Source organism: Tachyglossus aculeatus, unplaced genomic scaffold (genome assembly GCF_015852505.1).
Source record: "Tachyglossus aculeatus isolate mTacAcu1 unplaced genomic scaffold, mTacAcu1.pri scaffold_126_arrow_ctg1, whole genome shotgun sequence".
NCBI classification, from domain to species: domain Eukaryota; kingdom Metazoa; phylum Chordata; class Mammalia; order Monotremata; family Tachyglossidae; genus Tachyglossus; species Tachyglossus aculeatus.
Genome location: NW_024044855.1, coordinates 882,083 through 898,007, shown reverse-complemented (window position 1 = coordinate 898,007; position 15,925 = coordinate 882,083). Strand labels below are relative to the sequence as shown.

Genomic DNA, 15,925 nt, shown 5'->3' with positions numbered 1-15,925 from the left:
AAATGAATGAATGATGGAATGAATGAGTGAAATACTATCGAATGAATGAGTGAACTAGGACTGAATGACTGAATAAATCTCCTCACAACCAGCTTCCAGCTCGCGCCTCCCCCCACTTCCGGCCCCTCCCGCTTCTCGCTCCCCTTCCCTCCCTCCGCCTGTCGTCACATATGATCACTCCTTCTGACCCCGCCTGTCTCCCTCTCCTCCGCGTCCCTTCCCCTCGCTGCCTGTGGGCCTGCCCCTTTCCACCTCCCATCAGCCCTCCAGCCCCGCGCCCCCGCCCTCCTCCGCTCGCTGTTTCCAGCCTCCTCTCCTCTGTCTTTCCGGCCTGGCGACACCCTCCCCTGTTCCAGGCCACCCTCACTCCTTCCGGCCCCTCCCGCAGCCCCCCACTCTTCACGCCTTCCGGCCCCGCGCCTCCCTCCCCTCAGCGATTTCCAGCCCCCTGTCTCCACTTCTTCCGGCCCCTCCCCGTTTCCAGGCCCCCCTCTTTCCTTCCGGCCCCGCCCGCGCCCCTTCCCTTCGCTGCTTCGAGCCCCCCTCCACTCTTCGCGCCTTCCGAACCCGCGCCCCCGTCCCCTCCTTCCGCCCCCTCCTGCGCGCCTCCTCCCCTCAGCGGTTTCCAGTCCCCCGGGCCTCGCTCCTTCCGGCCCCGTCCGCCCTACTTTAGGGCCCCCTTCCGATCAGCTGTTTCCAGCCCCCCAATCCCGGGCCCTCGCGGTTTCCAGCCCCCCCGCCGCGGCCCGGCTTCCGGCTCCGGCTCCCGGCTTCTCCCGGCCTAAACCATGCGCTAAACGCTGGGGTCTGTAGGAGACCATCAGTTCCCACAGAGGGAAGGAAGGGGGGATCGACCCCCTCATTTTGCGGCTGGGGGAAGTGACTCGGCCAAGGTCACACAGCAGCCTGGGACAGGGGCCGGATTAGAACCCAGGCCCTTGGGGCTCCCGCACCCGGCCTCCAGCCACGAGACCATGTGATTTATCCAAGGTCACACCGCAGATTAGGACCAGAGGCGGGATTAGAACTCCAGGCCTCCAGGCCCGGCCTCTACCCATCAGGGTACGTGACTCATCCAAGGTCACACAGCAGACTTGCAACAGGGACGGGATTAGAACTCAGGTCCTCCGGCCCCCGAGCCCGGCCTCTCACTGTCAGAGTACGTGACTGGTTCCAGGTCACACAGCAGACCAGTAGCAGAGGCGGGATTAGAGCCCAGGTCCTCTGACTCTAGCCACGAGGGCATGTGACTCATCCGAGGTCACACAGCAGACAGGTAAAGGAGCCAGAATTATAACTCGGGTCCTCTGGCTCCCAAGGCCGGCCTTTATTCATTTAGTCATATTTATTGAGCGCTTACTGTGTGCAGAGCACTGGACTAAACGCTTGGAAAGTACAGTTTATCAGGGTATGTGACTCGCCCAAGGTCACACAGCAGACAGGTAACAGAGCTGGAATTAGAACCCAGGTCCTGTGGTCCCCGGGCTCTGGCCATCAGGGTATGTGAGTTTTCCAAGGTCACACAGCAAACTAATAGCAGAGCCGGAATTAGAATCCAGGTCCTCTGCCCCCCGCCCCCGGCCTCTAGCCACGAGGCCACGTGATGTGACTTGGGTGCTCAAGAGACTGATTGATGTAGTGGGCACTTCCTTAGGGCAGATATCGAGCCCCCCGAGGAACAGGGGCTGTATTTAATTCCAAGCTCTGTATTATTTTGTAGCACTCAGTACAGTGCCCCACTCCCAGAGCTTCCTGAAACCCATGACTACTAAGCACCAAGAAGACGATGGTGCAGCTGGAAGTACTGAGCAGATGGATTATGTGAGTTACTTTTGGGATCGCTGATTTATTTTTCCTTACGATGCCTGTCAAGCGCTTAGTATGTGCCAGGCGCTGTACTAAGCGCTGGGGTGGATACAAGCAAACCGGGTCGGACGTCCTTGCCTGACCACGGGGCTCAAGGTCTACACCCCCGTTTTACAGATGAGGTAACTGAGGCCCAGAGGAGTGAAGTGACTCGGCCAAGGTCACACAGTGGAAGAGCGATGGAGGCGGGATTAGAACCCAGGTCCTTCTGGCTCCCAGGCCCGGGCTTTACCCACTAGGCAACACGCCTACAGTCTGCATGGGCCTCACGGCCTTAAAAGTAGGAGAGAAAACAGGGAGCGAGGAAACTCGCACGGAGGAGTAAAGTGACCGGTCTAAGGTCACCGAGAGGGCTGAGCCGGGATTAATTTATTCATTCATTCATTTATTCTATCATATATATTGAGCGCTTACTGGGTGCAAAGCACTGGACTAAGCGCTTGAGAAGTCCAAGTGGGCAACATAGAGAGACGGTCCCTACCGAACAACGGGATCCCAGTCTAGAAGAAGCAGCGTGGCTCAGTGGAAAGAGCGTGGGCTTTAGAGTCAGAGGTCATGGGTTCAAATCCCGGCTCTGCCACTTGTCAGATGGGTGACTTTGGGCAAGTCACTTCACTTCTCTGGGCCTCAGTTCCCTCATCTGTCAAATGTGGATAAAGACAGTGAGCCCCCTGGGGACAACCGGATCACCTTGTAACCTCCCCAGTACTTAGAACATAGTAACGCTTAATAAATGCCATCATTATTACTATTAGAAGGGGGATTCGAACCCAGGTCGTCCGATCCCCAGGCCCGATGGGGACGCGGGCGGCGGGCTCGGAGGAAACGGGACGTGGTGGTCACAGGTGGTGTCGAGGACGTCGGAGGAGGACGGGACCGTGCCCCTCACCCGGGAGGAGTTGGGACGCCTGAATCCCAACCAGCGCAACCCCTACAATGACGTGATGCTCCAGAGCTACGGGAACCTCTTCGCCCTGGGTAACGGGGGGCACGGGGGGTGGCATCCCGGGGGTCTCCCCGCTCTCCGCCTGGCCTCAACCCGAGGTCAGGGCTTCCCCGCGCCATCCCGAGTTCCGATGCCGGGTGTCCGGAGTCGGTTTCCCGTCACCCCTTGCGGGAGGGAGAGGGCAGAGGTGGGTTCGGGGGCAGGCCCCGTTGCCCTCCCCTCCAGCGGGATGCCCGCTTCCCCAAACAGATGTGCTCTCCGTGCTGGAGTGAGGGAGAGAGCCGTGGTTCCTCAACTGGCAGTGGGCGGAGGACGGAGACCCGGCCAGAGACGCCCCCGAAGACCCCGCCACCGGAGACACCTCCGCCGGAGACCCCTTCCCAGGTGAGGGGCCGCCCGCCGAACCGGTCCGAGTGGGGAACTCAGGCGCCGGTTCCGTCGCGAGGCCACCGGCGTTCAGTACAGCGTCCAGCGTGCCATAAGCGCTCGGTAAATCCCTCCCAATGGAGTCGTCGGAGCGGATTCAGGAGGGAGCCAGGGGCGTTGGTCGTGCCTATCGCTGGACTGAGCTCCTTGGCCAGCCCAAATGGAGGACGGGATTTCTGCCCACGGAGAGCTTCACGCGGGTGGGGGCAGACGTTGATTCGGGAATCTATCCAAACAACTCATTCAGTCGTATTTATTGAGCACTTTCTGTGCACAGAGCACTGGACTAAGCACTTGGGAAGTCCAAGTCGGCAATGTCTAGAGACGGTCCCTACCCAACGACGGGCTCACATTCTAGAAGGGGGAGACAGACGACAAAACAAAACATGGAGACGGGTGTCAAAACCGTCAGAATAAATAGAATTATAGCTATATGTACATCATTAACAAAATAAATAGAATAGTAAATATGTACAAATAAAATAGAGTAATAAATCTGTACAAACATATACAGGTGCTGTGGGGAGAGGAAGGAGGTAGGGCGGGGGGATGGGGAGGAGGAGAGGAAAAAGGGGGCTCAGTCTGGGAAGGCCTCCCAGAGGAGGTGAGCTCTTGTATCTACCCAGGCGCTCAGTACAGAGTAAGCACTTAAATCCGCAAATGGTGATAGCAATTTAACGCTCTATAAGGATGGGGAGAAAAAGTGGTCGAATAGCAAGAAAGTGAGTGCAAGCGGAAATACGAGAGAGACGATCTAACCTGGTGAACTTTTTTTATGGTATTTAAGTGCTTACCACGTGACGAGTACCCCCACCCCCCACTTCTAGACTGTGAGTCCGTTGTTGGGTAGGGACCGTCTCTATATGTTGCCAACTTGTACTTCCCAAGCGCTTAGTACAGTGCTCGGCACACAGTAAGCGCTCAATAAATTCGATTGAATGAATGAATGAATGGGATAGATACTAGGTAATCACTCAGACCCAATCCCTGCCCCCCCCATGGGGCTCAGAGGAGGAGGTAGAACAGGAATCGAATCCCCATTTTACAGATGAGTAAAACTGAGGCCCAGAGAATAATGATAATTCTGGTATTTGATAAGCACTTATGTGCCAAGCACTATTTTAAGCGCTGGGGTAGATACAAGGTAAACAGGTTGTCTCACGTGGGGCTCACAGTCTTCATCTCCATTTTACAGATGAGGGAACTGAGGCCCAGAGAAGTGACTTGCCCAAGGTCACACAGCTGACAAGCGGTAGAGCCGGGATTAGAACCCACAACCTCTAGCTCCTGAGCCCGGGCTCTTTCCACTGAGCCACGCTGCTTTGTTACTTGCCCAAGGCCACCCAGCAATCAGGTGATAGAGCCGGGATTAGAACCCAGCTCTTCGGACTCTCAGTCCCAGGCTCTTTCGGCTGCTTCTCTGATTTTCATGATTTTTAAAATTTTTTGATTGTATTTTAATGGTATTTAAGTGCTCTGCGCCAGGCACTGTACTAAGGACTGGGGTAGATTCGGGGTAATCAGGTTGGCTGCCGCTGTCCCTGTCCCACGCGGGGCTCACACTCTTAAATCCACATTTTACCGCTGCTTAAAGAAGCAGCGTGGCTCAGCGGGAAGAGTCAAAAGGATCTGGGTTCTAATCCTGCCTCTGCCCCTTGTCAGCTGTGTGACTTTGGGCAAGTCACTTCACTACTCTGCACCTCAGTTCCCTCGTCTGTAAAATGGGGATGAAGACTGTGAGTCCCACTTGGGACAAGCTGATCACCTTGTAACTCCCCAGCGCTTAGATCAGTGCTTTGCATGGAGTAAGCGCTTAATAAATGCCATCATTATTATTATTACCGATGAGGGAACGGAGGCCCAACGTCACATAGTGGACAAGTGATGGAGGCAGGATTAGAACCCAGATCCTTCTAATTCTCCGAACCGGGCTCCCCCCATTAGGATGGCACTGCTTCCACTGCCCATCCCGATACTACCCAACATGGCTTAGTGACTAGAGCCCGGGCCTGGGAATCAAAGGTCGTGGGTTCTAATCCTAGCTCCGCCACCTTTCATTCATTCACTCATTCAATCGTATTTATTGAGCGCTTACTGTGTGCAGAGCACTGTACTAAGCGCTTGGGAAGTACAAGTTGGTAACATATAGAGACGGTCCCTACCCAACAGCGGGCTCACAGTCTAGAAGGGGAAGACAGAGAACAAAACATATTAACAAAATAAAATAAATAGAATAAATATGTACAAATAAAATAAATGAATAAATAGAGTAATAAATACGTACAAACATATATACATATATACAGGTGCTGTGCGGAGGGGAAGGAGGTAAGGCCGGGGGTATGGGGAGGGGGAGGAGGGGGAGAGGAAGGAGGGGGCTCAGTCTGGGAAGGCCTCCTTGAGTAGGTGAGCTCTCAGTAGGGCTTTGAAGGGAGGAAGAGAGCTAACTTGGAGGATGTGCGGAGGGAAGGCATTCCAGGACAGGGGGAGGACGTGGGCCGGGGGGCAACGGTGGAACAGGCGAGAACGAGGCACAGTGAGGAGATTAGCGGCAGAGGAGCGGTGGGTGCGGGCTGGGTTGTAGAAGGAAAGAAGGGAGGAGAGGTAGGAGGGGGCGAGGTGATGGAGAGCCTTGAAGCCGAGGGTGAGGAGTTTCTGCCTGATGCGTAGGTTGATTGGTAGCCACTGGAGATTTTTGAGGAGGGGTGTAACATGCCCAGAACGTTTCTGCACAAAGACGATCCGAGCAGCGGCGTGAAGTATGGATTGAAGTGGGAAGAGACAGGAGGATAGGAGATCGGAGAGGAGGCTGATGCAGTAATCTAGTCGGGATAAGAGGTCTGATGTGTGACCTTGGGCGAGTCACTTCGCTTCCTCTCTGCCTCAGAGACCTCATCTGTAAAATGGGGCTTAACAGGGTGAGCCCCATGGGGGACAGGGACCGTGTCCAACCTACCTCGTATCTACCCCAGTGCTTAGAACAGTGCTTGGCATATATTAAGTGCTTAACAGATACCTACATTATTATTGTTATTATAATAATTAATAAAATAATAATAATGACATTTATTAAGCGCTTACTACATGCCAAGCACTGTTCTAAGCACTGGGGAGGTTACAAGGTGATTAGGTTGTCCTAAGGGGGCACGGGGCTCACACTCTTAAATCCACAGTTTACCGTGCTTAAAGAAGCAGCGTGGCTCAGTGGAAAGTGCCCAGGCTTTGGAGTCAGAGGTCGTGGGTTCTAATCCAGGCTCCCCCCCTTGTCTCCTGTGTGACTTTGGGCCAGTCACTTCACTTCTCTGGGCCTCAGTTCCCTCATCTGTAAAATGGGGATGAAGACTGTGGGAAAACCTGATCACCTTGTAACCTTCCCAGCGCTTAGAACAGTGTTTTGCACATAGTAAGCGCTTAAAAAATGTCATCCTTATTATTACTATTATTATTAGTCTTAATCACCATTTTCCAGATGAGGTAACTGAGGCCCAGAGAAGTGAAGTGACTCGCCCAAAGTCACGCAGTGGTGACGAGTGACTAGTGGTGGAGCCAGGATTACCCTCTTGGCAGCATACCCAAGCCTAAAACTACCCATTAGGCTACACCCCCCGGCCTGGCGCTACCCACTGGGCCGGACGCTCAGGCCAGGCGCCACCCATTAGGCAGCACCCCCAGGCCCGGCGCTCCCCGCTAGACGTCCCCGGTGCCCCCCCGTCCGGCGGCTCTGACCCCCAAGCCGGCCTCTCCCGTCTGTCTCCTCAGATGAGATCGCGAAGCCCGAGGGCGGATTGCCGTGGTCGCCACCCCCGTTGCCCCCGCCGCCCCCGGAGCAGGAGCGGAGCGCGTCTCCCACGGCGGGAGGCCCGTCCGAGCCCCGCTCAGGAGAGCCCCCCGCGAGGCCTCCCCGGCCCAGGCAGAGGACGGCCCGTCATCGCCCGCGGGCGGTGCGCCCTGCCCCGAGTGCGGTCGTCCGTCTGGGGCCCCCGCGGAGGCGGGGGGCTGGGCCCCGTGCCCAGCCTGCGGGCCCCGTCGCCCCCACCCGTGCCCCGACTGCGGCAAGGCCTTCACGCGGCCCGCTTACCTGTCCCAGCTCCGGGCCACCCACCGTGGCGAGCACCCCTTCTGCTGTGCCCAGTGCGAGAAGACCTTCCGCCGCGTCCCCCACCTGGCCCAGCACCGCGCCACGCACACGGAGGCCCGCCCCTTTTCCTGTCAGGACTGCGGCCAGGCCTTCCGCCAGCACGTCGACCTGGCGGCCCACCAGTGGGCGCACACGGGCGAGCGGGCCTACCCATGCCCGGACTGTGGCAAGGTGTTCGCCACCTCGTCCAGCCTGTTCAAGCACCAGCGGACCCACACGGGCGAGTGGCCCTTCCCCTGGCCGGATTGCAGCCGGGCCTTCAGTGTCAAGTCCAACCTGGTGCAGCATCAGCGCACCCACAAGGGCGAACGGCCCTACAAGTGCCCGGCCTGCGAGCAGACCTTCACCGACCGCTCCACGCTGACCCACCACCGCCGCATCCACAGCGGCGAGTGGCCCTATGCCTGCCCCGACTGCGCCAAGGCATTCAGATGCAGCTCCAGCCTCATCCAGCACCGCCGAAGCCACAGCGGCGAAAAGCCGTACGCCTACCCCGACTGCACTAAGGCCTTCCGCTGCAGCTTGCACCTGGTGAAGCACCAGTGCATCCACACTAGCGAGCGGCCCTACGCCTGCCCCGACTGTGGCCCTGCTTTCCGCTGTAGCACCATGTTCATCCAGCACCAGAAGACGCACACGGGCGAGAAGCCGTACTGGTGCGCCCAATGCCCCAAGGCCTTCACCTGCAGCTCCGGCCTCATCAAGCACCGCCGCGTCCACAGCGGGGAGAAGCCCTTCCGCTGCCGTCTCTGGGGCAAGGCCTTCGCCACCTTCCCGGCCCTCGTCAAGCATCAGAAGACTCACGCCCCCGACCCCGCCAACTAGGCCGATCCCCGGGGGGGACCGATGGAGGGTTCTCCCCGCCTCGGCGGCGCAGAGGATGGCGATCGGCATCCCGCGGGCCGGGCAAGACGCCGGACGTGATGGCGGGCTCGCCCCCGTCCTCCGGCCTCGCCCAGCGCAGGGAAGCCACGGAGACGCACGTAGGGCGGTCCGGAAGCGGTCGGACGCGATCCCCGCCCTGCGCCTGGCTCTCGCTCTCGTCCCCATCTTACGGAGTCACGGGGAAAAGGGGCGACTCCCCGGGGTCACCTGGGCGGCGGAGCCGGGATCAGAACCCGGCCCAATCTGACGCCCGGGCGCGAGACGACTAGGTCAGATGTCGACCCCGAGCTAATGCCGGGGAGGGGATGGGTGTCTAATCTCCCCTTTTCGCCGACAGGGAAACCGAGGTAGGGAGCAAGCCGAGCCTCACGTGGGAGGGACGGACGGAAGACTGGTCTCCCGAAGCGGAAAAAGAGCGAAGGGCCCAGGCCAACCGGGAGGAGAGAGAATTCAGGGAACTGCCCGAAAGTTTCCGCTCGGCAGACGGTTCCCGTTGAGGAACGATTTCTACTGAGCGCTCCCCGACGCCCACAGGTACAAAGGGTTTTCGGCGCCGTCCGGCCCCCCTAACGATAACGCGTTTATTCAGCGCTCACTGTGTGTACGGCACTGTCCTAAGCGCTGCGGTCGTTGCAAACGGATCAGGTCGGACGCAGCCTCCGTCCCACGCGGGGCTCACGGTCTCGGTCCCCGTTTTCCAGCCGCGGCCGCGGAGAAGCGGAGTGACTCGCCTAAGGTCACCCCGCAGACGAGGGGTGGAATCGGGATTAGAACCCGGCTCCTTCCCACTCCCCGAGCCAGACGCTCTCCATTAGGTCGTGCTGCTTCCCATAAAAAAACCGGTTACGACGTGTATTGGATGAAGTTTTTTGCGCCCCCCTCCCCGCTTGGCGACCCCGCCCTCGGACGCATGGGGGTTAGGTCGGCCAGGGGCCACGTGACAAATTGGATGCTTAAAAAGCTGGTGGGAAGGGTAGGAGCTCAAGACTGTCAGCTTGTTGTGGGCGGGGGATGCGTCTACCAGCCCTGTTGGGTCGTCGTAGCCCAGGCACTTAGTACAGTCCGCTAGTCAGTTGTATTTATTTATAACAGACATATTCCCTGCTCACAGAGAGCTCACGGTCTAGAGAGGTAGACATTAAATAAATGACAGAGATGGATCATATTTATTGAGCGCTCACTGTGTACGGAGCACTGGCCTAAGCACTCGGGAGAGGACGTGATAACATAAATATTCCCTGCCCACAGCCAGCTTACGGTCTAGAGAGGAAGATGACAGAGATGGATCATATTTATTGAGCGCTCACTGTGCGCGGAGCACCGGCCTAAGCGCTCGGGAGAGGACACAGACACGTTCCCTTCTCACAGCCAGCTTACGGTCTAGAGGGAAATACATTAAATAAATTAATTCATTCAATCGTATATATTCAGTGCTTTCTGTGTGCAGACCACTGTACTAAGCGTTTGGGAAATACAAGTCGGCAACATATAGTGACGGTCCCTACCCAATACCGGGCTCATCGATCGTATTTATTGAGTGCTCACTGTGTGCAGAGTGCTGTCCTAAGCGCCCGGGAGAGGACGGGATAACAGACACATTCCCTGGCCACAGCGAGCTCACGGTCTAGAGGGAAAGGCATTAAATAAATGACAGAGATCGATCGTATTTATTGAGCGCTCACTGTGTGGATTTCAGGAGGCTCTCAAAAGTGGACGTGGAGGGGCAGGGCGTTTTAAGACATAGGGGAGGGGTTGGAGGCGAGAAGCAATCACTTAATCCATAGGTGGGATTTCCTGTGTGTAGAGCACTGAACTGAACACTCCGGAGAGCCCGATAAAACGAGAGTTGACCATGGTGAGGGGCATCTGAGGCCAAGAGGGAGGAGTTAGGGACGAGCCGCAAGATGCGATCGATCCGGTGATGGTATCTATCGCGGGCCGAGCACCATAATAATAATAATAATAATAATGGAATTTAGTAAGTGCTTACTATGTGTCAAGCACTGTTCTAAGCGCTGGGGAGGTTACTAGGTGATCAGGTTGTCCCACGCAGGGCTCACAGTCTTCATCCCCATTTTACAAATTAGGTAACTGAGGCCCAGAGAAGTTAAGTGACTTGTCCAAAGTCACATAGCTGACAACTTGCAGAGCCGGCATTTGAACCCATGACCTCTGACTCCCAAGCCCAGGCTCTTTCCACTGAGCCACGCTGCTTCTCTACTAAGTGCTCGGGATAGTCGGACAAAACGAGTTGGCAGACGCGTTCCCTGCCCACGGTGAACTTACAGTCTAGAGGAATCAGTCAGTGCTATGTATTGGGCATTCAGTGTGTGCAGAGCACTGTACTAAGCGCTTGAGAGAGTCTGCTTCGACAGAGCTCCGTCTTCGGTGCTCGGGAGAGTCCAATACGCAAGTCAGGAGACCGGCTCCCCTGCCTACAACCGGCTTCCGGGCTAGAGGTGGAGCGCATGGCCCCGAGGGAGGCGCTCGTTCGGCCTCTGCCGCGGCCGATGCCCTCACGCTGTCCGCGGGGGAAAGTTTTCTGCGCTCGGCTGTGGGATTTCGGGCGCCCGCCGAGAGCCGAGCTGGTCTGGAGGCTCTCCCGGGCCCACCGGGTAGGAGGGGTTTCTCTCTGCTGAGAGGAGCCCGTCCTCAAGGCTTTCCCGCCCTGGGGGCTCCGACGGCACCCTGCCTCTCCTGCAGGCGCTGGCATCGACCCGTCGGAGCCACGTGTCCGCTGTGTGACTCTGGGCAAGTCACTTCTCTTCTATGGGCCTCGGTTCCCTCATCTGGCAAATGGGGATGAAGACTGTGAGCCCCATGTGTGACAACCTGAAGGAGAAGGGAAGAGAGGTAGGAGGAGATGGAGAAGGGGGGAAGTAGAGAGAGAGAGAAAGGAGAGACAGAAAGAGAAAAAGGAGAGACAAAGAAAAAGACAGAAAAAGGAGAGACAGAAAACAAAAAGGACAGAAAAAGAAAAAGGAGACAGAAAGAGAAAAAGAAAAAGGGGAGACAGAGAAAAGAGAAGAAGGACAGACAGACAAAGAAAAAGAGACAGAAAAAAAGGAGACAGAAAAAGGATGCAGAAAAAGAAAAAGGAGAGACAGAAAAAGAGACACAAAGATAGAGAAAAAGAATGAAAGAAAAAGAGACAGAAAGAGACAGATTAAAAGGAGAGACAGAGAGAAAGGACAGAAAGAAAAAGGAGAGAGAAAAGAGAGAGAAAAAGGAGAGACAGAGAAAAGAGAAAAAGGACAGACAGAAAAAGAAAAAGGAGACAAAGAAAGAGAAAAAGGAGAGAAAGAAAAAGAAAAAGACGCAGAGGAAGACAGAGATAAAGAGACAGAGTGAAAGATAAAAATGAGACAGAGAAAAAGACATACAAAGTGGAGACAAAAAGAGAGAAAAAGGACAGAAAAAGGGGAGAGAGAGAAAAAGGAGACAGAGAGAGAAAAAAAGAGGGAGAAACAAGGGAGAGGGAAAACGTTTGTGTCAGCTGGTCCCAGCAGGATTAAGACTAGTTTGAGGGGAGGGCTCTTGTCACCATGCCTATTCTGGTGGTTTTTGCTAAGCGCTTACTCTGTGCCAAAGCACTGTGCTAAGCACTTGGGAGAGAGCGAAAGCTGGTCCTTGAGACTGTAAACTCGTGCTGGGCAGAGTCTGTGTCTGTTTATGGTTTGTATTGTCCCGTCCCACGTGTTTAGTCCAGCAGTCTGCGCGCAATAAGCGCTCAAGAAATACGACGGAAGGAGCGAACAACTCTGAAGTAGAGGGCTGAGGAGGGGCATCTTGGGGAACCGAGGCAGCCCGACAAGGATCTCCAGGTCCGCCTGAGGGCCGCCCCTCCGGGGTGCCCGGGAGCCCGCCCCTCGCCAGCCTCTCCCTCAAGTCGCCCTTCAAGTCGCCGCCCTCGGCAGGGCCTGAATTTTGGGGCCCAGGAGTCCCGGCGACCTACCGCCTCGTGAGGAAAGATGGACGCCCCTCACCCGGTTGTCCCTGCTCTTCCCGCCTCAGCTCCTCGGACACGTCCGACGACGACGATGACGACGACACCGGCCCCTGCGGAGACCGGTACTGGGTAGGGTGGCCCCGGGCGTGGGGAGGGGGCGATACCGGAGAGCCGAGGGCACTGGGACGTGGGTAGGCCAAAGTTACCGGTTCCCCCTACGGCAGGGAGATTCATGAGCACAGGGTGAGAAAACTGAGGCTCGGCTCCCCAATGGAGGGGGAGGGAAGGAGCCCGGACCTACGGTGGGCACCGCCGCTGGTGGCACGGGAAGGGCACGTTGGCATGGCTCTATTCTAGCATTTAGTAACAATAATAATAATAATGATGGCGTTTCTTAAGTGCTTACTATGGACCAAGCACTGTTCTAAGCGCTGACAATAGTAACAATAACAATAGAGAAGCAGCGTGGCTCAGTGGGAAGAGCCCGGGCTTTGGAGTCCGAGGTCGTGGGTTCAAATCCCGGCTCCGCCAATTGTCAGCTGGGTGACATTGGGCAAGTCACTTGACTTCTCTGGGACTTAGTTACCTCATCTGTAAAATGGGGATGAAGACTGTGAGCCCTCCGTGGGACAACCTGATCACCTTGTATCTCCTCCAGCGCTTAGAACAGTGCTTCACACATAGTAAACACTTAACAAATGCTATCATTATTATTATTCATTCATTCAATTGCATGTATTAAGCGCTTACCGTATGCAGAGCACTGTACTAAGCGCTTGGGAGAGGGCAATGCGGCAATAAACAACCACTTTCCCTGCCCCCAACAGGCTTACAGTCCAGCGATTAGATGTGAGCCACCGTTACTCATTTGTCCCCCAGCCACAACGCGCTGAGGTCCAAAATAATAATAATAATAATGGCATTTATTAAGCGCATACTATGTGCAATGCACTGTTCTAAGTGCAGGAGAGGCTACAAGGTGATCAGGTTGTCCCACATGGGGCTCACAGTCTTCATCCCCATTTTCCAGATGAGATCACTGAGGCCCAGATAAGTCAAGTGACTTGCCCAAAGTCACACAGCTGACAATTGGCGGAGCCGGGATTTGAACCCACGACCTCGGACTCCAAAGCCCGGGCTCTTCCGATTGAGCCACACTGCTTCTCAAAATGGAAGCCAGGCAGGAGGCCTCCAGATCTGTCATGTGTCAATCAATCATATTTGTTGAGCAGTTACTGTGGGTGGGGTACTGTGCTAAGCGCTTGGGAGAGGACAATAGAGTGGTTTGTGGGCAGGGGGTGGCTTTTTATTGTTGTGCTGCCCTCTCCCAAGGGCTTAGCCCAGTACTGTGCACACAGTCAGCGCTCCCAAAATATGAATGAATGAATGACTACTACCCCCACAAACACAGCGCCCCCTCCCAGCAGCCCCCGCGACAGCCTCTCTTCCTCCCTTCAAAGCCCTACTGAGAGCTCATCTCCTCCAGGAGGCCTTCCCAGACTGAGCCCCCTTTTCCCTCTCAATCATATTTATTGAGCGCTTACTGTGTGCAGAGCACACTCCTCCTCTCCTCCTCCCCATCCCCCCGCCCTACCTCCTTCCCCTCCCCACAGCACCTGTATATATGTTTGTAAAGATTTATTACTATATTTATTTTACTTCTACATATTTACTATTCTATGTATTTTATTTTGTTAATACGTTTTGTTTTGAGGTCTGTCTCCCCCTTCTAGACTGTGAGCCCGCTGTTGGGTAGGGACCGTCTCTATATGTTGCCAAGTTGTACTTCCCAAGAGCTTAGTACAGCGCTCTGCACACAGTAAGCGCTCAATAAATACGAATGAATGAATGAATGAATGAATGAATGACAGGCGCCTCAGCACAGCGCCCCCTCACAGTGCCCCCTCCCGGCAGCCACCGGCCCCCTCATAGCGCCCCCTCCCTGCAGGCCCCGGCTGCTGCACAGCGCCCCCTCCTGGCTAAACCCCGGCTCCCGCAGCACAGCGCCCCCTCCCGACCAGGAAGCGGCGGCGCAGGCCCCCTCCCGGCCCCCTTGGCCCTGGAGGTGATCCCGGCCGCCCGCGCGGAGGCGCTCTAGGCGGCAGGAGGACCCGCCTCTCGTTGTTCGTTGGCGGTTGGTCCCGTCCCGCCCTCCCCGCCCCCACCCTGCGCTCTGCCATTTGCCTGCCCAGTGATCTTGGCCAAGTCACTTCACCTCTCAGTCACCTCTCTGGGAATGGGGGATAATAATAATGGAGGCTGGGAGCCCCAGGAGGGAAAAAGCCCTGGGTCTAACCTGATTAACAAGCGCTTAGAACAGTGCTTGGGACATACTAATTGCTAAATAATAACTAATTAATTATTAACAATTATTAAGCACATACCAAGGGCTTAATAATAACCATAATAATGATGGTATTTGGTAAGCGTTTACTACGTGCCAGGCTCTGTACTAAGCGCTGGGGTGGACAAAAGCAAATCGGGTTGGACATAGTCCCTGTCCCTAATAATGATAATAATGACATTATTTATTAAGCGCGTACAATGTGGAAAGCACTGTTCTAAGCACTGGGGGGGAGTTACAAGGTGATCAGGTTGTCCCACGTGGGGCTCACAGTTCTCATCCCCATTTTACAGATGAGATCACTGAGGCCCAGAGAAGTGAAATGACTTGCCCAAAGTCACCCAGCAGACAATAATAATAATGGCATTTATTAAGCGCTTACTATGTGCCAAGCACTGTTCTAAGCGCCGGGGAGGTTACAAGGTGATCAGGTTGCCCCACGTGGGGCTCACAGTCTTCATCCCCATTTTACAGATGAGGGAACTGAGGCCTGTCTACCTGTTTTGTTTTGTGGTCTGTTTCCCCCCTTCTAGACTGTGAGCCCGTTGTTGGGTAGGGATTGTCTCTATATTTTGCCAATTTGTAGTTCCCAAGCGCTTAGTCCAGTGCTCTGCACACAGTAAGCGCTCAATAAATACGATTGAATGAATGAATGAATGAGGCACAGAAAAATGAAGTGACTTGCCCAAGATCACCCAGCAGGTACGTGGCGGAGCTGGAATTAGAACCCAGGTCCTTCGGATTCCCAGGCCCGGGACCTAGCCACTAGGACACCCTGCTCATTTATTGAGTGTTTTACAAAAGCAGCGTGGCTCAGTGGAAAGAACCCGGGCTTAGGAGGCAGAGGTCGTGGGTTCTAATCCCAGCTCTGCCACATGTCTGCTGTGTGACCTTGGGCAAGTCACTTAGCTTCTCTGGCACTCAGTTACAAAAATGGGGATGAAGACTGTGATCCCCACGTGGGACAATCTGATCACCTTGTAGCCCCCCAGCGCTTAGAACAGTGCTTTGTACATAGTAAGCGCATAACAAACACCATTATTGTTATTATTATCATTATTATTATGTAAGCTGCACTGTTCTAAATTCTGGGGAGATTGCAAAGCAACTAAGCCGACAGTCATGTTCCCAGCCCCACCACAAGTCTTCATTCCAGAGGGGGAGACAGACAGACATTAATATAAATAATTCATGGTGTATAATTCGTTCATTCAGTCGTATTTATTGAGCGCTTACTGTGCGCAGAGCACTGTACTGGGCGCTTAAGTCAAAGATATCTGCATAAAGTAATAATAATGATGGCATTTATTAAGCGCTTACTATGTGCAAAGCACTGTTCTAAGCGCTGGGTAGGTTGCAAGGTGATCAGGG

General features: G+C 55.2%; 1 protein-coding gene across 1 annotated transcript; it reads left to right on the top strand.

The window, feature by feature from the left end:
* Positions 1-1,786: 1,786 nt before the first annotated feature.
* On the top strand, positions 1,787-8,201 carry LOC119922835 (zinc finger protein 436-like). Its single transcript, XM_038742458.1, has 5 exons — positions 1,787-1,821; positions 2,657-2,844; positions 3,086-3,196; positions 6,834-6,983; positions 7,069-8,201. The coding sequence occupies exons 1-5, from the start codon at positions 1,787-1,789 to the stop codon at positions 8,199-8,201; spliced, it is 1,617 nt and encodes a 538-aa protein (XP_038598386.1).
* Positions 8,202-15,925: the final 7,724 nt, after the last annotated feature.

Bases quoted from the DNA above. Each gene is read 5' to 3' on its own strand.
- LOC119922835 (XM_038742458.1), top strand. From the start codon at position 1,787: ATGGTGCAGCTGGAAGTACTGAGCAGATGGATTAT. The intron at 1,822-2,656 runs GTGAGTTACTTT...TCCGATCCCCAG, and splicing joins GTACTGAGCAGATGGATTAT to GCCCGATGGGGACGCGGGCG. The intron at 6,984-7,068 runs GTCTGTCTCCTC...CCCCCGGAGCAG, and splicing joins CCCCCAAGCCGGCCTCTCCC to GAGCGGAGCGCGTCTCCCAC.